This window comes from Microcebus murinus, chromosome 23 (genome assembly GCF_040939455.1).
Source record: "Microcebus murinus isolate Inina chromosome 23, M.murinus_Inina_mat1.0, whole genome shotgun sequence".
NCBI classification, from domain to species: domain Eukaryota; kingdom Metazoa; phylum Chordata; class Mammalia; order Primates; family Cheirogaleidae; genus Microcebus; species Microcebus murinus.
The window spans coordinates 18,951,892-18,975,270 of NC_134126.1; the positions used below are offsets into that span (position 1 = coordinate 18,951,892).

General features: G+C 34.2%; 1 protein-coding gene across 1 annotated transcript in view; it reads right to left on the bottom strand.

Annotated features, from left to right (window-relative positions):
* SPATA17 (spermatogenesis associated 17) overlaps positions 1-23,379 on the bottom strand; it is a 154,119-nt gene that overhangs the window by 126,143 nt on the left and 4,597 nt on the right. The window contains exons 2-3 of the mRNA XM_012745601.3: positions 11,949-12,038; positions 10,701-10,782 (exon numbers count right to left, since the gene is read on the bottom strand). Of these exons, the coding sequence (XP_012601055.1) occupies positions 10,701-10,782; positions 11,949-12,038 (172 nt within the window). The remainder of the gene's footprint in view (positions 1-10,700; positions 10,783-11,948; positions 12,039-23,379) is intronic.

Below are 23,379 nucleotides of genomic sequence, written 5' to 3' on the forward strand. Positions count from 1 at the left end.
TTATTTGTTATACTGATGTTTGTCCTTTTAACTATTCCTTTTGAATAGTTAAAGTATCACTCATATAAAAGCCTTTGTTCTTAAAAAATTATTTTCTGGAATCTTGTCCTAAAGGGTTTTTGTGTTTTTCTTATTCCATGGAGTTGGGTGAGCAAAACATATACTAACTACCAAAGGTTAATAACATACCCAAGAATGACAAGCCAATTCAAATTTTGAGCAGAAAAAATTATTATTTTCCTTACTAATTGTTAATTTCCTATTCCTTTATCATCAAGATACCAAGTCTACTTTAAAGGGGAGGACTAAAGATCTGTGGTGACAATTAAACATTAAGGGGGTAGATTGTTTTATTGTAGTGGAAACGTGCTAAATTATAGATGCTCACCAAATGTTGTTGAATAAATGAAGGAAAGGAAAGAGACAGGGAAGGGGAAAAGAAAGGAAGTAGTGAAGGATAAGGAGAATTGCTATCTTGTAACAAGTAGAGTCGGAAAAATTCCTGGATTAAAAAATAGCATCCGAACTATCAATCATTATCAATTTATCAATCATTTGTTAGCTATATAACCTTTGTCACATTACCTAGCTCAGTTTTTAGAAGGCTTCTGAGATTTTTTATGGGAGGGATGTATTTCTTTTGAAAACATAATTAATATTCTGAGTGGGTAATATCCATCTGGACCTTTTAGACAGGGCTGCTATTCAATGAGATTAGACCAGAGTGGTCATACTTGTTATTTATAACTGATGTCCTGTCTGATTTGTTGGTCACTACTTGTGACAAGTGAATCACCCTACTGTACTGACTGCTGAGTATTTTTAATATCATCCTGCTTCTAAGATAAACTTCTGAGTATTTAGTTTCAGCAGTGGCTACATTTGTTTTCTATTTTCTATTGAGGATTTGATTCTTTCTTTTGTACCCATCATTTCCAATCATTCCCTGAGCTTTGTCGAGTCTTTTTTTCCCATGACCGAACTACCTACAATGTTCATAACTTCCTCATCTTAATTTTAATCCACTTGGAATGCCTCTTGTAGGTTAATTTTGTAAAGTATTGCTTTTAACAAGTCCTTTTTTGGATATTTAAAAATCATAGACCTTTTGTCATAATGACAGTGTTAAGAAAAAATAATCATAGACCTTCAATAGTTTCCAATTGCTTAAGGCAAGGCATCTTAATTGGGCTGATTGATGTACTTAACACACTTGAGTATTTCAGATCACCAGGAGAAAGAGAAATAAAGTCACAAGCTAAGGCACATAACACTTAACTTTTTTATTTTTCTAATTGGATAATGATTACTGATAAGGATATGTTCCACATTTAAGTTTCTTTTTATATCAAGTTAATTATATTGGGAGGGGGGATATATGAGAACCACTGCCTTATAGGTAAAAGTGATAATCAAAGTTCACCACAATCACGTGACAGTCTTTTTTTCCAATTATCCCTCACTGCTCCTTTCCTTTAAACCTCAATCTCATCAAATTATTGCATGTTTTTCCCTCCACTTTCATATTCATAATACTCCCCTTGCCTGAAATATCCTACCATTTCTTTCTAGCTGTCCAAACCCCATCTCCCTTGTTTTTCTTACAAGCATTTATTTAAAAAAGAAACTACTTTTTCTCCCCTACTCCATGTGTCAACAAGAAATTGGCAATCTCCTAGCACCAAGGGTACTTTCAAACCATTTCAAACCAGTAGGATGTGCATCTTTAAAAACAAAAAAGAAACAAACAAACAGAAAAACTTAGAATGTCAAGCTTTTCAACTTTATTGCCGTCTATCCATTTTGGGTGTTATCCTTCCTCAGGCCTCTGGAAGAAAAGAGGATATATACCTAGGTTAATCATGGAAACAACCCAAGTGCCTGTCAATTCATGAGTGGATAACCAAAAATTTGGTATATGCTCACAATGGAATATTACTCCATTCTAAGAAATGACAGTGAGCTAGCACAGTTTATGCTATCCTGGATTAACCTTAAACCCGTTATACAAAGAGAGGCGACACAAGATCTGGAAAATGGGCTACACATCTACTCGCCATCAAATTGGTACTGACTGATTAAATCTATGGTGCTCAAACAGTGGCAGTGTTCACCAGGGATTGTGGGGGGAGGGGGACCCACATCTCAGGGATATGGCGAGCATTGTTGGGGGGGAAAGGATTACTCTAACCCTTTTTAGGGAGAGGCAAAGATACAATGTAACCAAAATGTCAAAAAAAAAAAAAAAGACAGCTAGGTTAAGGTCTTAGTCATCATAGGAACTCCTGCCATCATCCTATGATTTTTCATATGCATGCAGACAGCACATCCAATTGTCTAATCTCACAATTACCTGCCTTTTTTGGGCCCAGTGACCTCCACTTCGGTTTAGCCTCATACTCCCACAGCATGCTTCAGACCTTGTCAACTATTACTGTCCCACTTCTTATTTTAAACCCAGACCACAAATTCCCCTCCTTAAAGCACTGGGGGCTTATTTTCTATTAAAAGGCTTTCCCACCTAATTTAGATAGATTAAGTTCCCCTCTCTCTTTTTCCTCAATTTCAAATTCCTTCTTCACATATTTTCATATACAATATACCATTGCGACATGGTATTTTACCATGTATGGTATTTTTACCATTTTATGTATGGTATATGAACATGCCGTAAAATTACTTAAGTTTTTCTTTATTATTAAGCATTGGGTTGGAAATCAAGAAAAGATGAGCTTCAAGGAAGAACCATTTCAAAAGCAAAACATTTAAAGTAATCCATATTTATAATAATTTTAAGTAATGTATCTATGTAACTTGACAAGATCAGCTGGCTAGATTGGACAATACAGAGGAAATATATGCATCAAAATGATGACAATGGAAGCTTTAGAAGCCATGTACATGTGGATAACAGATCTGATGGCCCCAAGCCTTTGTTATTTTCCACATCAGTGCCATCCACATTTTGTAATTTTGAGTATAATCATTAAAATGATTTATTATCAAGTAATTGTGAGTATTTTGTGCATGTGCTTTACCTGGTTTGTTGGCAACTGATAACAATCGGGTCATTATCATGAGTTGATTTTTAAAACAACCTTTCTTTTTCCATAAAAGAAAGAATTAAAAGCCAATTATATTCTTTCTTCCAGTAACTATTATCTTTAAAAAGCATGCAAACCAAATTTAAATTCATTTCATAATTATGGTGAAAATATATTAATAAAGTTTTATATTGGCAACTCAGTCTTAAGTTGTTCTGCCTTTGGTGTTTATTTAAAATATAAGACTCTGGAAGAAAATAATACATATGTATCAGTTTTCTGCTTTGACACTAAAAGGCGAAGAATGTTGCTTTATCTTATAAATGATTTGGAAGTCCCATAAAGAAAAATATCCAGAGTTGGGTATGTTTTCATGGAAAGAAGAAACATGTACTCAACTAATGAAGAGAAGTAAAAATGTCTACAGAAGCAGCCATGTATATCTCTTATGAGTTTTAACAATTAATTTTAAAATTAGTGACTGATTTTTTGTTTTGTTTTTTGATATGGGGTCTCACTCTGTCACCCAGGCTAGAGCACAGTGGCATAATCATAGTTCACTGCAGCCTTGAACTCCTGGGCTCAAGCGATGTTCCCACTTTAGCCTCCCTAGTAGCAGGCACTACAGGCATGCGACACCGTGCTCAACTAATGTTTTTATTTTTGTAGAGATGGGATATCGTTGTGTTGCCGAGGCTGGAGTTGAACTTCTGGCCTCAAGCGATCCTCCCACCATAGCCTCTCAAAGTGCTAGATTTATGGGAGTGAGACACTGTATCTGGCCATGATTGATATGTTATGTATTTTTTATTATCCATAAAAAGAGCAAATTGCTAGTATTTATCATTATTATACAATGTACATTATTATACAATGTATACATACAATGTAATTTGATATTATATGTCATTCCTTATCCCATTTAAAGTTAATAAAACTCCCTTTCATTGTTATTCTTTTAAATACTCAATCACATACAAAAACTTTGTAAGAAGTATTAAAATGTTCAGCCATATATGAATATTGTGAGCCTTGATTTGAGCATTATAGTAATAATTTTAACAATAATCTCTTTTTAAATCATAATTATCTGTAAATTAAATTGTTCTACCATGGCTATTAATACATTTCAACAAAAAAATTTTAATTAAACTGCCTACTCACTGGATTATCTCAATTTAGAAGCACAACATTGAGCTGTCTAGGACTACAGTTATATACATTTGTTTCATAACACACATTGAATTAATCACGTACAGTGATAGCCTTTATACTTCTCTGCCTTCAGACTATGGTGATTAAAAAATATTTGACAGTAAACATAACTTAAATTATGTAATGATATTTTTAAAAGGCAAATTTAAAAGTATAACAAAATACATACAAACTGTCCAATATAGTTTATTTTGATAAATTCACTCGGGGAACACTCAAACTGCTAGTCCTCTAAAAGATGCAGTTGAAAGGATATTTCTCCCTTTTCTGGTACTATTGTCTACAAGAATGACTACTTTAATTTTGCAGTTTATGCAATAAAGCAGCGAGTGGTCAAAAGAAGCTAAATAGAGCACTCCATAGGTAAAAAAAGAAGGGTCCCAAACCAGTGGGACTATTTGTGTGTCCACCGGAATGAGCAGGTCACAGTAAAATTACACTAAGAGTTCAGCATGCATAAAATGCATGTACACTGGGCACACATACCAAGTGACTATAAATTTGTTATTAATAAAAAAGAAGAATCAGAGCACATCCTCAGTAATAGGAAAGGGTTTTCATGGTTGTAAACCCACAGTCCTGGACCCCAAAGATAGAAAAATTTGGGTTATGTTGCTGGACAGAGCGGCACGAAAGCCAGCAGGAAGACCTGAAATGGAGGTTGAAAAGAAAAACCAACAAAAACTACAGTCATCCAGGGAGCAAGAGAGAGTCAAATCACAAAATAAGACTGCAATGGCTCTATTATTGTGGGTTAATGAGGTCGCGGTAGTGAAGAACACACGACACTTCAGGACTTGGTAAGCTATTTAGTGTTTATTTAAAGGCTGGGTAGAAATGGTGTGGTACAGAAGAGTTTTGAGGAAGCCTGTCTCTAAAAATACAGGGCTTCTCCAAAGAGACCGTAGGACTGGAATGCATTATGTAGGATTTAGGAAGAGGAAAGAGAGTAAGAATAGAGAATAAACAGTCATCAAAACAGAAGGCCACAATAGAAGGACACAGTCCTCTTTCTGATTGTTCTTTGCCATACTGTTGGCAACTCCAAGTTTCTTACAAGTTTTCTCCACGGTTCCTTTGATATTGTGTCCTTCTGTTTTGATGACTGTTTATTCTCTATTCTAATTCTCTTTCCTCTTCCTAAATCCTACATAATGCATTCCATGAGCCTCAGTTCTTGGCCCACCATTCTATACCTTTCAGTTACTTTTTTATTAGGTAGTAAATCCTGTCATCTTATAATAATGGCTCTGAAACCTTCATCTCCAGCTCTGGCCATTAATCTAAGATCCCATTCAATAGTTCAGTTTAACAAACATTTGTGGGTTTTTTGTTCGTTCGTTTTTGTAGAGAGGCGATCTCTCAAACTCCTGGGCTCAAGGGATCCTCCTGCCTCAGCCTCCTGAGTAGCTAAGACTACAGGTGTGTGCCACTATGCCCGGCTAATTTGTTTCACTTATTGTAGAGATGAGGGCTCGCTATGCTGCTCAGGCTAGTCTCCAGCTCCTGGCCTCAAGCTATCCTTCCGCCTGAGCCTCCCAAAATGCTAGGATTACAGACGTGAGCTACCGCACCTGACCTAATAAACATTTGTTGAGTTCTAATTATGATATACCCAGAGATTTTGGTGAGTTTGCACCGTCGCTTTATAAGATATCACCACACGGAGGTGTTCTAACATCATCACAAACTTAAAAAATTCAAAACATGTTTTGGTAAGCATCACTGAGTACCCCACTCAGAATGTTTCTTACAAACATCCTTGCTTTTGTTATCGTTGTAACTATTAATCAGCTTTGCTAAGATAAAAATGCAAGCATCTCAGTAGGTTACAAATAAAAAATGTTTACTTCTGACTCACTTTACATCTGAGCTAAAGTTCCCTGTAGGTATGTTCTATGCGTCTCTCCATCTCAACCCTAAGGCTGAAGAAGGAGCCTGCATCTTCCATTCCTATGTCAGAGGGGAAGAGTGAGGAAGATTCCTAAAAGCTGCAGTTTGGATGTGGCATATGTCTCATCTGCTCACAACATATGGCCAAGCCCCAAATCAGTGGGATAAAGATGAGTCACTCTTTGATGATGAAGGGAGAGAAGATGACTAATTTTGAACAAGAATATAACCAACTCTGACACATATTGATATTAATCATCAGCCACAAGACGCAGAGAAAACATCTTCCAATTTGTATCCCTGTGAATCATTCATTCATACAGTCAGGAAAGGTTTCTGCAGGCCTTTGTGTGATGTTCACTGTGATATTTTTGAGATACAATAAATAGAAGCATCATGACTCTTTAGGAGCTCCCAGTCAAATGAGAGAAAAATAAATAAACAAGTGTATCATAGTGGGACGTCTTCCTAATGCCTACATGACAAAGCATTAGGAAGATACACCTAATATCTGCAGCCTTCCTGAATTTTACTTTCTACTTGAGACGGGGGGAAGGCTAATCTTCAAGTCTTGAGGGATAAGAAGGGATTTAGACCCCAATGCGAAGCAAGTCAGAGTGGCGAAGGGCATTCTAGGCAGAACGAACAGCATTTGCAAAAAATCTTTAGGTGATAAGGACGCTGCACATTTGGGCAATGACAAATGGCTTAACATGACTGAAGTATATTTTGCAGCCATTGCAGGAAGTGAGGTTAGATAAGAAGCAATCATCAGACTATGGAAGACCTGACATATCATGTTGAAGAGTAAGGACTTTATATTTTATGCTATGAGAGAAGGAGTGTAGGCAGGGCAGTAAAATGATGCAGTTTAGATGAGAGTTAAGAGACATTTATGAGTGCAAATGAAAATGATTTGATGACCAATAAGAGATAGGGGGTAGGAGTAAGACATGGTAGGGGGTCTAGGATGACTGTTTCTCAGAGTTGAATTTCTAGTTGAACAGTGGTAATATTTACCTGAATAAAGGAATACAAGAGGAGGAGACAATTTGGGTTACCTGAGACATCTAGAGAATATGTTTAGTATTTTCCATGTGGATCTATATAGATGTACATGGATCAGGAGCTGAGAACCTTAGGTGCATCATTTAATCAATCTACCTGAGCCTCCATTTCTTCATCTATAAAGTGAAGATTCCACCTGTATGTTCTTCTCAACAGGACATTGCTAGGGATGTATCAGGCAATGAATGTCAAAAATATTTTTAAACAAGAAATTCCTTTAAAATATAGAAAATTATTTTATAAAAGTCACACTCAACTCCTTACCAAACTTCTGCTATTTCCCACTCTTGCATAATTTTGATCAACATTCTCATTTTTTCTCAATATGTTATGTCCGTTCCCAATTTCAAAACTTCATGCTGTTCTCCCCAAAGGTCAGTTCAAGTGTCATTTCCTTGACCATCAGAGCCTACATTAACTTCCCATCTGAACACATAGTATCTCTGTGGGGGGGGGGGCGGGCAGGGATAACATCTCTTTTAAATTAACTTTATTTTTTAATTAATTTCTTTAATAGATAATACATTCACATTGTTTAAAATTCAAAAGCTACAAAAGAGCTGACAGCAAAAAGTCTCTTCCTCACCCCTATTTCTGGACTACTCAGATCTCTTCCTGCAGGCAATTAATATTACCAGCTTTTTTGTGATCCTTCTAGAGACAAGCAGATTAAATCAGTGGCTTTCAAATCATGCCCTGGTGGCTCAGGTGACAATAGTAATCACAGGGAAAGAATTCAAGCAGTTGCATTTCTCTAGTTTCCAAAAATGCTGCCCTGCTTGTACTTGTTTTACATATGGGGTTAAAAATTTTGCTAAAATTTTTGTTAAGGGAGGAGTTCTGTTACTAAAGTTTTAAAATCACTATTCTACACCATTCATTTTATACCTTAACCATATACTATATGGCACTAGTATTGTATTTGGCTATTAAACCAAAAAGTTATGCAGAATCAATTGGAAAATGATGGTTTAAGCATAATTACTCTAGTACTATGTGTATGACAGTATGGAGATTTAAACAATATCTTCAACTCACTCCCCAATGCAAGAAAATAGCAAGTCCTTGCACTAACTCTTGCTTCAGAAGGTTTGCATGTGACTGTCCATCCCTAGCTTTGTTTTCCTAAAACCTAATCTCTGAGACATTATGTTACAGGGAAGGGGGGAGGTAAAAGCAGCAGTATGGTCAGAGAAATGGGAAGAGAGGAGCAAAGATTCCACACACCTGGGAAAGAGCTGAGTGTTAGCCATTGAAATGAAGAAATACAGGATTTGGCATTCCTGTTGCTCCTGGGTGGTAGCTAACACTCTAGAAGTAAGCTTGGTGGCAGCTGTGGAGGAGACTGGCTTCTAAGCACTAGGGATTATCAGCTCTGGCAAAAATTCCCATTCCCTTTCTGTGGCCCAGCAGCCAAAGAGTCCTCAAAGGATGAAATTGGAAGAATCAAGCATATAGTCTTAGACAATGGGCATCTTTTGAAAGAGGGCTCAGTGAAAGTAGAAATCTTTGATATGTGGGCACTACTTAAGTTGTATAGGACCTCCATATACCTCAAAGAAGAAAAATCTCTAATAATGACAGAGATTGAGTTGCCTGTCAGCTCAATATATAAGGGTTTTGAAATCAGATCAAACTGAGTTTGGACTTGTTTCCACTTAACACCAATAGTTTGTCCTTAGGGAAGTAACCTGAGCCCAACACTCTTCATCTACAAAATAGTGATGATATTCATAGGGTTGATGTAAGATTTTAATAGCTAGTGTATGCATTAAGAATGTAAAGTGCTTAGTGCAATATTCCACTTGCACCAGGCAACCAGCAAATAGGAGCTATTTTAATCTTATTTGAAAATTATTTATCAAGATCCCATTATGATTATGTTTCATGCCTTCTGTTAGGCACCGTGTGCACAACAGCAAAAATAAATGAATAAAACAGGCCTGTTCTCAAGAAGCTTAGAGCTTACCAGGTTTAAAAACCATCATGAACCAATCTAAGAAAAATCTTTGTGTTTTGATTTTTTTCAGAGGAACTAAAAAATAATTACATCCAAATATGGAGAATTATTTGGTGATCATGCTGGGTGATACCAGCATGATCAAATTCAGTTGAGATGTTAAAGTAACAAAACAAACTTTCTTGGGTGGCCAATTGGACTTTTTCTACTGCTCATCAAGAGTCAAAACCTGGATATAAGACTCAGAGACACTGCATATAAAATGTTTACCACAGTGCCTGGCACCTAGCAGATATTCTAGAAAGATAACTTTTCTCCCCAATGTCTCCTTTTGAAAATATTAAACAGAAACAGAAATTGGGGCATTTGATTTCAGAGTAATTCAAAGAGCTACTTTTTAAAACAACACTTTTAACCAAAATGACATCAAGAGAGGGAAAAAAAGTAAGATGCACTATACTCAGACTGATGACTGATCAAGTTCAATTTTTGGCTTCTACCTGATAAGGGGAGTAGCATAGTAAAGTAGAAATAGCACTGGTTCTCATTCTTCTATTCACTTACCTAAGTGATAATTGAATATGTAATATGTAACAGGCACCATCTTGTGAGAATGCAGAAGATGTTGGCAATTATCAAGCAATTGCCACACAATGTAAAAATTTCTCTAATAACTGTAAGGTATACCACTATGTGTTCATGCACAAGTATCTGACCTTCAGTTTCCCAACCTACCAAATTAGTATTATGATAGTTACTTTTAGTAAATGTCATGATATATAAATTAAATAATCTATGAAAAATCCCTGGTAAATAGCAGGTATTAAATAAATAATAGCTGGTATAAAGGTACCATATAATCTTTTATTGCTTTCTAATAATATTAATTGCAAGTGTATTTGTGATTAAATCCATAAATATGTGTAACTTTCTATAAAAATCCATTATGGAACAATCATTTATAAATTTGTTTAAATTTATTTGCACCTATAAAACAAAATTTAGTAGAAAGTCTTGCAGAGGTTACAAAGGAAGGCTTGTTGCTTGCTTCTACCAATTTAGCATCCTTATGAGGATGTTTATCGACTGTGCTATTAGGCATTAGTCTAAAATGGTGATGACCCAAATATAAACATTCCACAGTGCCTACTCTCAAAAAGCTCAACATCTGGCAAGTATACACAATCAACAACAAATAAGTAAAAGCACATACACCGTGAAAGGTACTTTTAACAAAATGAAAATAAGCGGTGTAGTTTGGATATAAAAAAATGAGTCAATCCTCCATGGAATTTCATGATGGACTCGCGCCCCTAAAAAAAAGAAAAAAAAAAAATTCTCCATGGAAAAATCAGGAAATGTTTCAGAAGAGATATCATACCAAAAATTAAGCCCAATTTTGTCCTCATATAATTACTTACCATCAGTAATTTCCAAACTAGATGTAAATACAACTGAAGTGAATACATTACAGGATATTGAATAATTCCAATGCTAACATACATAAATCTTATATTTACCTTCACAGTTAGTTGAAATTGTTTTCTGCCTAAGTAACTTCTCCACCATTTTTGGATAATTGTTGCTGCTCTGCCTAAATGCCTATAGGATAAAAAAAAAAAAATAGGCTTAATAATAGTACACTTTTGTTGAACCAGGAATATCGCTTAAATCTTTGCTTGGAACATATTATCCTACAATTCAAGAATTCAAATTTAAAGCCAAGTTTATGTGTACTTTTAAAGAGTAGAAAGTTATCATTCTGGGACAGAATTTATCATTTCTAGAGGTAGAAAAAAGGTTATAGGTAACTATTCATCATTTCTTTTGGGCTTACGATTAAATAACATTTTAATTTCAATTACTCTTTAATACTTATTCTTTAAAATATTTTCGAATATTAAGACCATAAAGTAGGTCATAGTGACATGTTGAGAAATAAACCAGGCACTATGGATACAAATAATTATAAGTACTTAGAAATAATTCATGAGATGAAGAAACAGTTACCCTCTTCATTCTTTTCATATATTCTTCAGTCTGTCCAAACCAATATCAGGTTGTCTGCTGAATTAAAAAATACTCTATTTGCTGCCATGTTCCCAGTTTGTATAGTGGCCAAAAGAGAAGCCTCAGCTTCATACTTTAAATTTGCAATGTCTGGCTCCCACTAGATTGTATAAAGAAGTATTATACAGTATAATTCCCAGCCTACTATCTGAGTTATTATAGACTAGGCATATTTTCTTCTACCTTATCCAGAACAGTATTTTTTTCAGAATTGATGGGAAACTGAGGGACTGTTTGGGCACCAAAGAAAAAGTGAGAAGAGTTAAGATAGAGATAAATTTCAGTCCTTTGGATAATCAGAATGACATCATTCAGGTATCATTTGCTTTTATCTACCAACATGTTGGAAAGAATTGAAATAGCTTCCTTTTTGTTCCCCCTCTTGCTTACCAGTCAATAAATTCATTGCTATAAATACAAACCCAGTCATATGTCACATCCTATTGGGTTTGGAAAAAGAATCTGATCAAGCACGTTTATAATATTGAGAATTTTTAAAAGTAGAGATACAGTCAATGTAATTTAGTTTTGGTAAGAAAAGATCAGAAATACTATGCATTTTTTAAAAGCACATCACACAATTCCTTAACTTCATTGTGATTAAAATAAAAAATTACTTGAAATGAGTACTACATGAATTAATTACATTTTCTAAGGAATATATTTTTATAATATATAAAATGTTTAAATCATTATACCTGAGATATGCCCGAATTTGACATCCTCGAAACCAGCTCTGGATTTTCACTACTGCGGCATTCTCCTGTTCTCTAAATGTATTCACAACACTAAAAAAAAAAAAAAAAAAAATGTTTAAAAAGCATTCCATTAGGATGGGTGCAGTGGCTCACGCCTGTAATCCTAGCACTCTGGGAGGCCGAGGCGGGCAGATTGCTCGAGGTAAGGAGTTCGAAACCAGCCTGAGCAAGAGCAAGACCTTGTCTCTACTATAAATAGAAAGAAATTAATTAGCCAACTAATATATATAGAAAAAATTAGCCGGGCATGGTGGTGCATGCCTGTAGTCCCAGCTACTTGGGAGGCTGAGGCAGAAGAATTGCTTGAGCCCAGGAGTTTGAGGTTGCTGTGAGCTAGGCTGATGCCATGGGCACTCACTCTAGCTAGGGCAACAAAGTGAGACTCTGTCTCAAAAAAAAAAAAACAAAAACAAAAGAAAGCATTTCATTAGCAACTAATATAATTCTAAAGCAAGCCAAGGTGTTAAACTTAATCTTCAATTTCTTCTAAAATGATAATTATGATTTCATGTCATTTTAAATAAAATTAAAATACTAAATAAAGCATTTCAAAACTCATAAGCTATGTTTTAAAAATTAACCTTTCTCTGAGAAGCCACGGGCTTTCAACAGCTTTGCTTTTTTTTATTTTTATAATCACCAATTTTGCAACTAATTAATTTGCCAGTAATTTTTATTAGGGAATAAAAAAGCAGTGTGTTATTGTGTCATTATTTTAAAAACATAATTATTTGAATTTACTGTTTAAATGTCACTATACACGTATCATGCAAGACTAAAACGCTTGCATGTTTCAATTATTCATTAGTAAAATGAGTTCCCTCTGTAAAATGAATCCATCACAGAATGCCTGTTCTAGCTAGAATTCTCAGAAAGTCCATTTAAGTTAAGGGAGGCAGAGGAGAGGGCCATGGGGCTTATAAACAAATAAGAAATACATAGAGTATGGGGAGAATTCACACAAATCAGTTAGATTACATAAGGTGTAGTTGAAGTGTAGAATAAACTGTAAAAACCACACATGAGAATATATTTGCATTACCTGATAATGAATGGAAGGCACCATGAAAAGATTACTATATGAGGAAATAAAGTTTTTTGGAAATAATTAAGAGTGTGAGACTCCTTGAAACAATTATTACTATGAGTGGAATAAAAGAAAGATTCACTATTGTTGCATGCTTATATTACACATACCAAATGATAGCAGAGACTTGAATAAATTGCATTCTTGGATCATATTATTGTATTCCACGTGGGTAGGAGGAAGAACAGCTTAAAGTCCTTTCCTCCAGAGAGCCTTCCCTGACTTCCCAGACTACAATTAGGCCTTTCCATTTCACACCTTCATAACTCTGAATGACATTTAGCACAATCATATAATACTTAAAGATTATTTAGCGATAGTCTCTTCCACTAAATTTGAAAATCCCAAAGTTAGTAATATTGTCTATTTTGTCCCACACTGCATTCCCAGTGGCCTCCCAAGGGATAATTGTAACATTCAACCTTTGTCTTACCAAAGGTGCTTCCCCTAGGGGAACAAGATGCCTACTGGCATAGTTCATGCCAATGAGAAATGCCACTCACAGATTTCCCTTGCTAGATCTACTCACAACATTGAAATCCCCCCCTACTATAGGATGACAGGGTTACAGAAGAGCCAAGTGCCCCATACTCTTACTAATTTAAACCCTGGGGTGATTATGGGTAAAAGACAGGCATACATGAAAGGAACTGTTGAGAGAAATAGAGAGAAAAAATATCCTTTACTAATTATTACTTTATGTGCCAGGCACTGTTCCTAGCATTTTACATACCAATGAATTAACTCATATACAATCTTTGCAACATCTCTATGAAGTAGAGAATTATTATCCCCATTAGACAAAGGAAGATACCACTGCAGAGAGAGTACACCAATATGCCCAAGGTCAATCTTTAGTAAGTGTCAGAGCTGAGATTGGATCCCAGGTAGTCTGGCTCTGAAGGCTGTATTCTTAACCATCATTGCTTCTAAAGGAGAAGAGAAGAAGAAAAGATGAAAAGAGGACAATAAAAGGAAAGTCAAAGGGAAGAAAAATCAGATGAAAAGGCAAAAGAAAGAATACATATCCTCAATTTCCAAACATAATATTGAAACTTTGGGGCATAAGGTAGCACCAATCTCCCAAAAACAATAAACTAAGAGACTAAGAATGTGAAATGACAGCAGTATCTATAACAAAACTCTAAAATTTCTGACTATATCAAGCGTTGGTGACAATAAGGATTATATATAGCTGATAGGAAACAATTTGGCCTTAGAGCACACAGAGAATAATTTCATTTATATAAATAAAAAACTCACAAAACTTTAGGGATGTTTATTATTGATTATACAATACATGTAATAAAACTATAATGGGAATGATAAAACACAAATTTCAGGACAGACATGAATGATAGGGGAGAGAGGAGATGAAATGTGATAGGAGCATATAAAAAGCTTCAAAGGTATTGACAGAAACAGATTCATAAAGTTGAGTGGGATTCAGGATTGACTTTTTAAAAAACTGTATAACATCTATCTTTATATATGTAGATATTTTATACATACTAAGTTATTAAAAGTGGTTATTTTTAGGGAATGAAATTTGGAAGGAGAAATTTATTAACGTCTAAATTCTTTAAATTACTTTATAGTAGCCATGTAATACTTTTATAATTAAAAAATGAAAAAAAGTAAAATAAACTAAATGATGTTTTAGAAACTATTTCTCCATGTTTAATGAAAGCATTAGACTAGGTACTAAACCCTAAGGAATTTGGCCATTTAATATAATGTGAACCATGGCCTAGTCTGGTTAACATGCAAAGATAGCACAATGCATGTTAGGTGTCTCTTTTTCCAGAGAGACCTTGGTTCAAATCCTAACTGTGCCACTTACTAGCTGGGTAACCTTGAGCAAGATTTAAAATCTAAAATTCAGTTTCTTATTCTATAAAATTTTAATAATAATACATCATAGGTATGTTTGCTGATATATCATAAAGAACTTACTAAAAAGACTGGTAAATAATAGGTGTTCAGTAAAAGATGATTATTATTGTGTTAGTACATAATTAGGGACAACTGTGTGGATTACAGGGGAAAAAGAAACACTAGATTGTCAATTTCTTATTCATTAATTCAAAAATATTTGTTATACATAAGCTGTGTATAGGTTAATATGCTATTTAAATCAGAGATATATCTGACATATTCTGTGTTCTCAAGGATAAGCTTACAAACTAATAGAACTGAAAAGTAATAGCAAGAGTAAATAAAAGTACATGAAAAGTGAAATACTATATGAAAAGTAAATATCTAGAGGATTCAGAAGTAGAAGATACTGTTTTTAGGAAAGAGTAGGGAAAAGGGGACTCAAAGGAAGCATTTGAGTAGGTTTTCAAAGAATAGGCAGCTTCTCCTAATCCATGTATCTAAAATACACTTAACATCTGTGGTATTCCTAAGGTACCTCGATTTCAATATATCTACCCAAAAGAACTCATCTCATCCTTCTTCCACACACACATTCATCCTCTATTCTTCTTAAAATAGTTCTATTTTCTGTCTTCCCTTTTTCATGAATAGCAATATTATCCTCCCAAGTGTTCACTTCAGAAACTGTGAAGCAATTAGTTTTCTATATTAGTTCAGCCTTCATCTTTTTAAAACTAGTTACTTGCGAAAGTCTTGTTTCCAAGACAAATGGTCTCCTTCCACTCTAGTCTATCCTCCAATCTATTGCTTGAATGACTTTTTGAAAACATAAATCCAAACATGTCCTTTTTTCTTAAAACCTTTCAATGTCAACCCCCATGAAACAGCCTAAGCTTTCTGAATGAAGTCTAAAGCACTTACAATACCAAAGTCCTTCCAGATCTGGCCCAGACTTAATTGCCCATGTCTTTTTTCACCATTTCCATCCTATGATAGACCCATTCTACTCCTAGAGTTCTGTTAATAGGCTGTGTTCTCTTGCCTCACACCATCACAAAGTTACCCCTTCTTCTTGAAATGACTTTTTCAACCCCAACTTCCAGAAAGATTTATATTCATAGGACCCTACATACTAATTATAACATCTATCTATTTAAAGGCTGGGCTCACACTTTATTCATATTTATATGCCAATACATAGTAAAAAGTATCTGATACATTGGAAGAACTAAACAAATTTTTATGGAAAGAAGGAGGGAAGAAAGGATGGAAGGAAGAGAGGGAGGGAGGGAAGCATACAGTTAAACAATAGTTGAAGCCAAGGCAAAAGGCCTTGGTTTCAGAGTTTTGGACATAATATTAAGGGATATTGGATTCCTTGAATAGCATCATTATGATGGAAACACATGTCCCCAAAGTGTAACAATCTCTCCTTCAGGAAGATTTACAGTGAAAGATGTTAAATAAGGGGAAAAAAGGCCCAATCATAAGACACAAGTATATAGTGCAGCATCATAGACATTAATGGAAGGTGTCAAAAGAGGAGACCATGTGGAAGCAATGTCAACCGCTGTGAAGAAGTCATGGATCATTGTTCAGGGAGTTGCAGGGTTGGAGGGACTCTTTCATTTTTCTTTTAAAACAAGATGTGATAGTGGAACATACAAAATGTCACAGCAAACATGGAAAAGTTATGTTTCCCATGTTTGCCATAAATGTCCAGCAGAGCAGGCAACTCGAAGAAGATCAAGTGTGAAAAAAAATAAGTATAATTTCACTGAATAAAGCTAATGTGAAATTAAATGTGTGATAATGGCATAAAGCTGTTTATTATGGTCATTTAACCTTTTTACCATTACCATTTAACACAAATATACTAGATTTGTTTTCCATCTTTTTAATATAATCTATTTAAATTCCTGAAGACATATGTTTTTCCTTCCCTATCAACAATCAACAACTGGCTACCTTGCGAAAAAAGGAAGAAAAACATGAATAAGGTACATGGATATACCTAATACTTCTTCTGAACCAATATCTTAGTTATTGTAATAGTTATCAATGTTTTAGTTTGAACTGACCCCTTATTTATAATTGCCATTAGAAATGCAGAAGAGAATCAATCAAATTAATTGTTTTGGGTTTATGTTTTTTAATTTCTCCTGTTGACACCAGTCAAGTGGAAAATTAAATAATATCTTTTTGGAGTACTAACAATAATGTATATAAATACAAACACATATTAAGAATGATATATCACAATTAAAAGGAAGGAACACTGAAAAATAACTAGTACTAACATACTTCTAAGCTTTAACTTACATGCTAAAATTTGACTTCTATACACATTTTTCTTTTGCCCTTTTCTTTTAAACTGCTTAAAAATTAAATTTACAGATGCTTGGGTTACTACTGGGATGCTGAATACTGAATTCACACAATATGTCATGAACTGCTAGACATTTTATGTTTAAAATGAAAAATGTGAGTAACACTTTATTTTAATGGTATATTAATTAGTTCCAAATTACAGTGAAAATCCTATAGCAGTGAATAAAATATGACATCTACATGAATTTGAAATAAATTTATTATGATCAGTATTATCACAATGAATACTAAATGAATTAATAATGATGAAAGACCAAAAGTATTACCAGTAATGTAATAAAACATCAAGAGAAAGCTGGAAGTTTCCAGTCACTTCATCATCAACTAGAAATAAGTACTATAACCCTGGATAACACTAATATGCAAGTGTATCATTAGGAGCCAGAAATTAACTGACAATAAACAGCAAATGAGAACAGAATGTGTGGTTAAGTATCTTCCCAGTAATACACAAAAAATATGCATTTTACACATCAACAGACTGTGCTTAGTCTGACCTATGTGCATCATCTATGAATAAATACTAGATTAAAACCCTATAGTCTTTCTTTTTCATTATCATATAATTTATAACTATTTATTTTAGATGATAGGAATAAAAGTTCAATATTAGCTGCCCTGTGCTATCAGTTATACTGATGTATACAATGATTATTGTTTTGCATATTATTTCACTATTAAGGATTTCAAGATTCTTGAAGACAGAAACTATAGTACACTTAATCTATACTTTTTGTTCCGATTATCACCCATGCACCTAACAACAGGTACTTGATGAGAAATAGGACTATATTTTAGAATTAGAACCTATGCTTTGTTTTTCATTAATAGTCCTCCTCCTCATTATTATTATTTCACAGCTCAATGAATAATGTGTTGCAAATATTTTAGTACTAGGTCACAAATTAGGAGTTACCATAGTTTATCACATAAATTTATATTATTACTGCATTTAAAAATATTTTCTATTTATTATACTTTTTTTCTTCCTCCTCCTCACTTCTCTTCCTTTCCTGAACAATTAAACCCTAAAGCCATTGGGAAGGGGCAAGGAAAGTAAGGGTCTCTGCGAGAGGGGGTGTAGAGGGTGGGGCACAGTGTCTCAGCATGGGGTGTCAGAGCCTGTGTGGGTTAAGGTGAGCATCCACATACATGCAGGGGCCACCTGGAGAAGGACGTCACAGTCCCAAGTGTTCCACGGAGCGGAGGCCTGGCTTTGGGATGTGGAGGAAACATGAGAAAGGGGTCTACAGGAGAGAGCAGCCAGCACCCAGAGTCAGAGCCCAGGAGTGATGAGAAAGGTATTCAAGTTGGAGCGGAGATGATAGTTCAGCAAGGGAAGAAGGTAGGAGCCCACTCTGGGTGAGAAGGGTATCCATGTAAGAGAGGGAACATGGCGTGATCAGTTTGGTTACATACAGAGAAATTAATCACATAAGTAAATATATTAAAGTTAATGGGAGTCAGGTTTCTTGCTGTCAAAAAAGGGAGAAAAACTAGAGTGAACCTGTGGTGCTGAATTTCAAATGGAGGTGTCACTGCGAACTCATCAATTTCAATACATATACATTGATCAGTAGATATACATAGAAATAAGTATAGATGTAAAATGTGTGTAAATGTATACATACACATATTCCCTGGCCCTGTCTACTGAGAGAGACTGGGAGCACCAACACCTAATAGCCATGTGCACCTACTAAAAGGAACAAGATCTCCTTGGAGAAATGGATGGTTCCAGGAAAATGGATGGCAGGAAAAGTACAAGATAAGCCTGCAACCTTTTTTTGTACTACGAAACGAGAGAAAGTGTTGCAATGATCAGGACACAGAAGGAAGCCAGCAATAGCTTTCACATCTGGAAGAATATTAGCATGAAAATAAATACAGGTAAAGGATTTTAACTCATTGAATAAAATAGGAAACTGTGAGTCCATACTTACATAAATAAATAAATTTAATGTTTGATGAGGAATAGGATACATATAGAGTTTCAAAGTTTAAAAAAAATATTTATTAACTACAAAAGAAAAAACTGAGAATATTCTAGGGGAGAAACCTAGCAGATATCATCTTACTCAAGAGATTCAGGCCAGGCGCGGTGGCTCACGCCTGTAATCCTAGCACTCTAGGAGGCCAATGTGGGAGGATCGCTCAAGGTCAGGAGTTTGAAACCAGCCTAAGCAAGAGCAAGGCCCCATCTCTACTAAAAATAGAAAGAAATTAATTGGCCAACCAAAAACATATAGAAAAAATTAGCCCGGCATGGTGGTGCATGCCTGTAGTCCCAGCTACTCGGGAGGCTGAGGCAGAAGGATTGCTTGAGCCCAGGAGCTCAAGGTTGTTGTAAGCTAGGCTGACACCAGGGCACTCTAGCCCGGGCAACAGAGTGAGACTCTGTCTTAAAGAAAGAAAAAAAAAGAGATCCAAATGAATACTGTCAGTAATTCAAAGAGAAATCAAAATCATTCAGTATCTGGTAGGGTGCATAGAGAAGATCACAGCATAATTTCTGTGATATTCCTGCCATAGATGCATAAATCTGAATCTCACTAAGAGGAAAAATCAGACAAATCTAAATTGAGCGAAATTCTACAAAATAACTGATCTGTAATCTTCAAAAGTGTCAAGGTCATGAAAATCAAAGAAACACTGAGAAAATGTGTCACATTAAAGATAACTAGAGACAAGACAAACAAGACCCTTTTGCTATAAAGAATATTATTGAGGCAACTGGCAAAGCTTAAATGGAGTCTGAATATTAGATAGTAGAAATGTGTCAATTTTAATTTCTTGATTTTGATGGTTGAATCATGGTTATATACAGAATGCCCTTGTGTGTAAAGAGTTTGGAGGGCAATGAGCCATCAGGTTGCAAGTTAATTTCATATGATTCTGGAAAAAAATGCCCTTGTATTATAATTTTTCTATAACTTTGAAATCGTTTCAATAATTTTAAATATATATGCATATACATGTGTGTGTATATATGTCTAATGATTTTTAAATTTCAGATACTGTGCTTTATACCTCTAAAAGTTTAATTTGGTTCTTTTTAATGTTCCATTTAACTCTCATTATGTTTGTATTTTCTTTTTAAGTCCTTAAGCTTATTTTAAATAGCTATTTAAAAATCCTTGCCTGATAATTCTATCACCTTTGTATTTCTGGATCTGTTTCTATTGACTGACTTTTTTTCCTCCTGGTTATGGGTCAAAGTTTGTTACATTTTTGTCCTGCTACTAACTTATGAATAGATGCTGGACACCAGGAATGTTGAGAGTTTGGATTTTGTTCAGAAATTGCATCCAGGCAGAAAGCTGGGGTAATTGTCTGATTAACCTCATTTGTTTATCTTTCTTTCCCAAATCAAATCCTTTATTGCCTGTTGTATCTATGCCCAAAGATAATTTTTCATATATTTTGTTCAGTCTTCTAGTCTTTCATGGTGGGAGGACAAGTTTTGTACCAGTTATATCTTCAAGGCCACTTATTTTAGATGTATAATTTTATGTTTTCAAAACAAAATTTGTGTTCTAGGACACATTTGTTCTTATTTATCTATTGTTTATTTCACAATGGATACATGATTACCCAATGCTCAACACAAAATTTTAAACCATACAGAATAATATAAAGAAAAAAATTAAGATTCTATTTCAATCTCCCTTTTCCTCCAATTTTCAAAATCTAATCATTGTCAACAGCTTGTTATGTATGATTCCAGATCCATAGTTTTGTGTATCCATGTATTTTTACATTTTAAAAAACCACTAACTGTATTATATATTTTCTATGACCTGGCTTTTTAAACCTTAGTTTGCCTCACAGATTTTTTTCATGTCATTACATATAAAATGTTTTGCTCTTTTAAATTCATATTTATATTCTATCTTGTATATACATCTTAATTTATTTAGCCAGACTAGTTGCAAATAGAAGTTATTTACAGATTTTTCCTATTTGAAATAATTCTTTAATGAAGGCCCTTGTAGATAATCTGTACATAATATTCTTGTACACAAATTATGCACACATCAGAGCATTTCTATAGGTTAATAGAAAAGGTGACATTTCTGGGTCAAATGATATACATTTTGATAATATTAAAAATAGTATTGTATTTTCAAATTATAATTGTTCAGTGCTATTACATAAAAAGACTACTGCATATTGTCCTTGTATCCTGAAGCCTTGTTAAATTCATTTATTATTTCTATATATTTTTTATATGTGACTTAGGGTTTTCTATGCACACAATCATATCAGTAAAATAAAGATGATTTTACTTCTTCTTTTGCAATTTTTATGCCTTTTATTTCTCTTGCAACATTTAAAACTAATAAGGAAAGGACAGACTAATAGCAGTGTTGAAATAATTGTATTTCTATGGAAAAGGGTCTCTATCTCACATGATACATGCACATAAACACAGCTGCATATAGAATGAAAGAAAAATGTGAAAAAACTTTATAAATATGGAGAATTATCTTATGATCTTGGGTTGAGAAAGACTGTTTACATCTGATGTTGGCTGTTGGTGTTAGAAATATATTCTTTATCACTTAAAATATTTCCTTTTATTTCTTTCATAAACATTTTTAAAACAAATACTGAGGAATTTTATCTGAGTGAAGGTTACACAGGTATATGCCCATAAAAATTATTGAGCTACAGAGCTATGCACTTCATGTATTGTATATAATACATCAATAAAAATCTTAATCTTTTAATAAAAGAAAAAATATTTAGGAATAGCTATTAAATTTATCAACTGCCTTTTAACACTCACTGAGTTGATCATATACATTTTATTTGCCCTCCTGTTGTGATTTCCTATTATAATTATGTATTTATTGGGTGCTTACTAATGTGCCAGATGATCATTCAACTTTCTTAGTTAACATAGCAATAGGTATTATTATCTCTGTTATAAATGAGAAAACTGATGTATAAAGAGTTAAAGTAAGGTAAGAATATAAGGTTAAGAGTTTACATTTAAGCCTAAAGTCATACAGAGTTAAAATCTGAACTGCCCCTTCACTTTGGCATAAATTATCCTTGTATATTTGGAAGAAGCCTTGCTAAGTTTTACTAGTCAGAATTGAGTATAGCTGTAACAGAAAATTCAGTAATTAATTTGAATCAGAGAAAGGGACTCATTTATTCGACTAAGCTGCTATTTATTTAGGTTAATAGCACTAAGACCACTGCACAAATTCAAGGACACTGAACCAATTTACTAGACTAAGAACACAATCAGGAACTGTAGTCAATTTACCATGTTGGAGTCAGAAACAAATTTATTACATTTAAGGGAATAATAGATTCCAGAATCAGGTCAACTTAAGGAACATTATACTTAGGTTGATACAGGGTAATGAAGTATGGGCAAATCACCATTCTTGCCCTAGAGAGTACTGTACTGAGTATTTCCCTTTCCTCAACCTGACCTTGGAAAGGCAGGTTCAACCTTACATATTTGATGTACTTACTTCCATGTAGAGACTTAATGATTTAACATTCCTTATCTGAAATATAAATTTGAACTGAAATGGATCTTACTTCACTAGATTTTTGATGTTTTTTTATCTTTGTAAAGTAATTTACACTAAATCTCACTTTCTTTACCTGTGAACTAGGAATAATAAAAATCATCTCATAAGATTATTGTAAATAATCACATAAGATGTTTGTGAAAGCATTTACCAGAGTGCTCAGCACATAGTAGGAATTCAATAACATTTATTTCTCTTTCTACTTTCTTAACTCTATTCCCATGCACTCTCTACACCCCTTTTAGATAGTAAGAGATCTGGAAATTGGACAGGTGAACATTTTGTCTCTATAGAATGTCTCTGCACAATATTCAGCCATCTTCCTTAGTAACTGCTTTCTCAACATTCCCCTACATGTACTTTTCCATTCAGCTAACTCAATTAAAAGAGATTTGTGTGTGTACCAGGCTGATTTTTGCTTACATATCTTTAGAAAACTACAAATGGTTTAAAA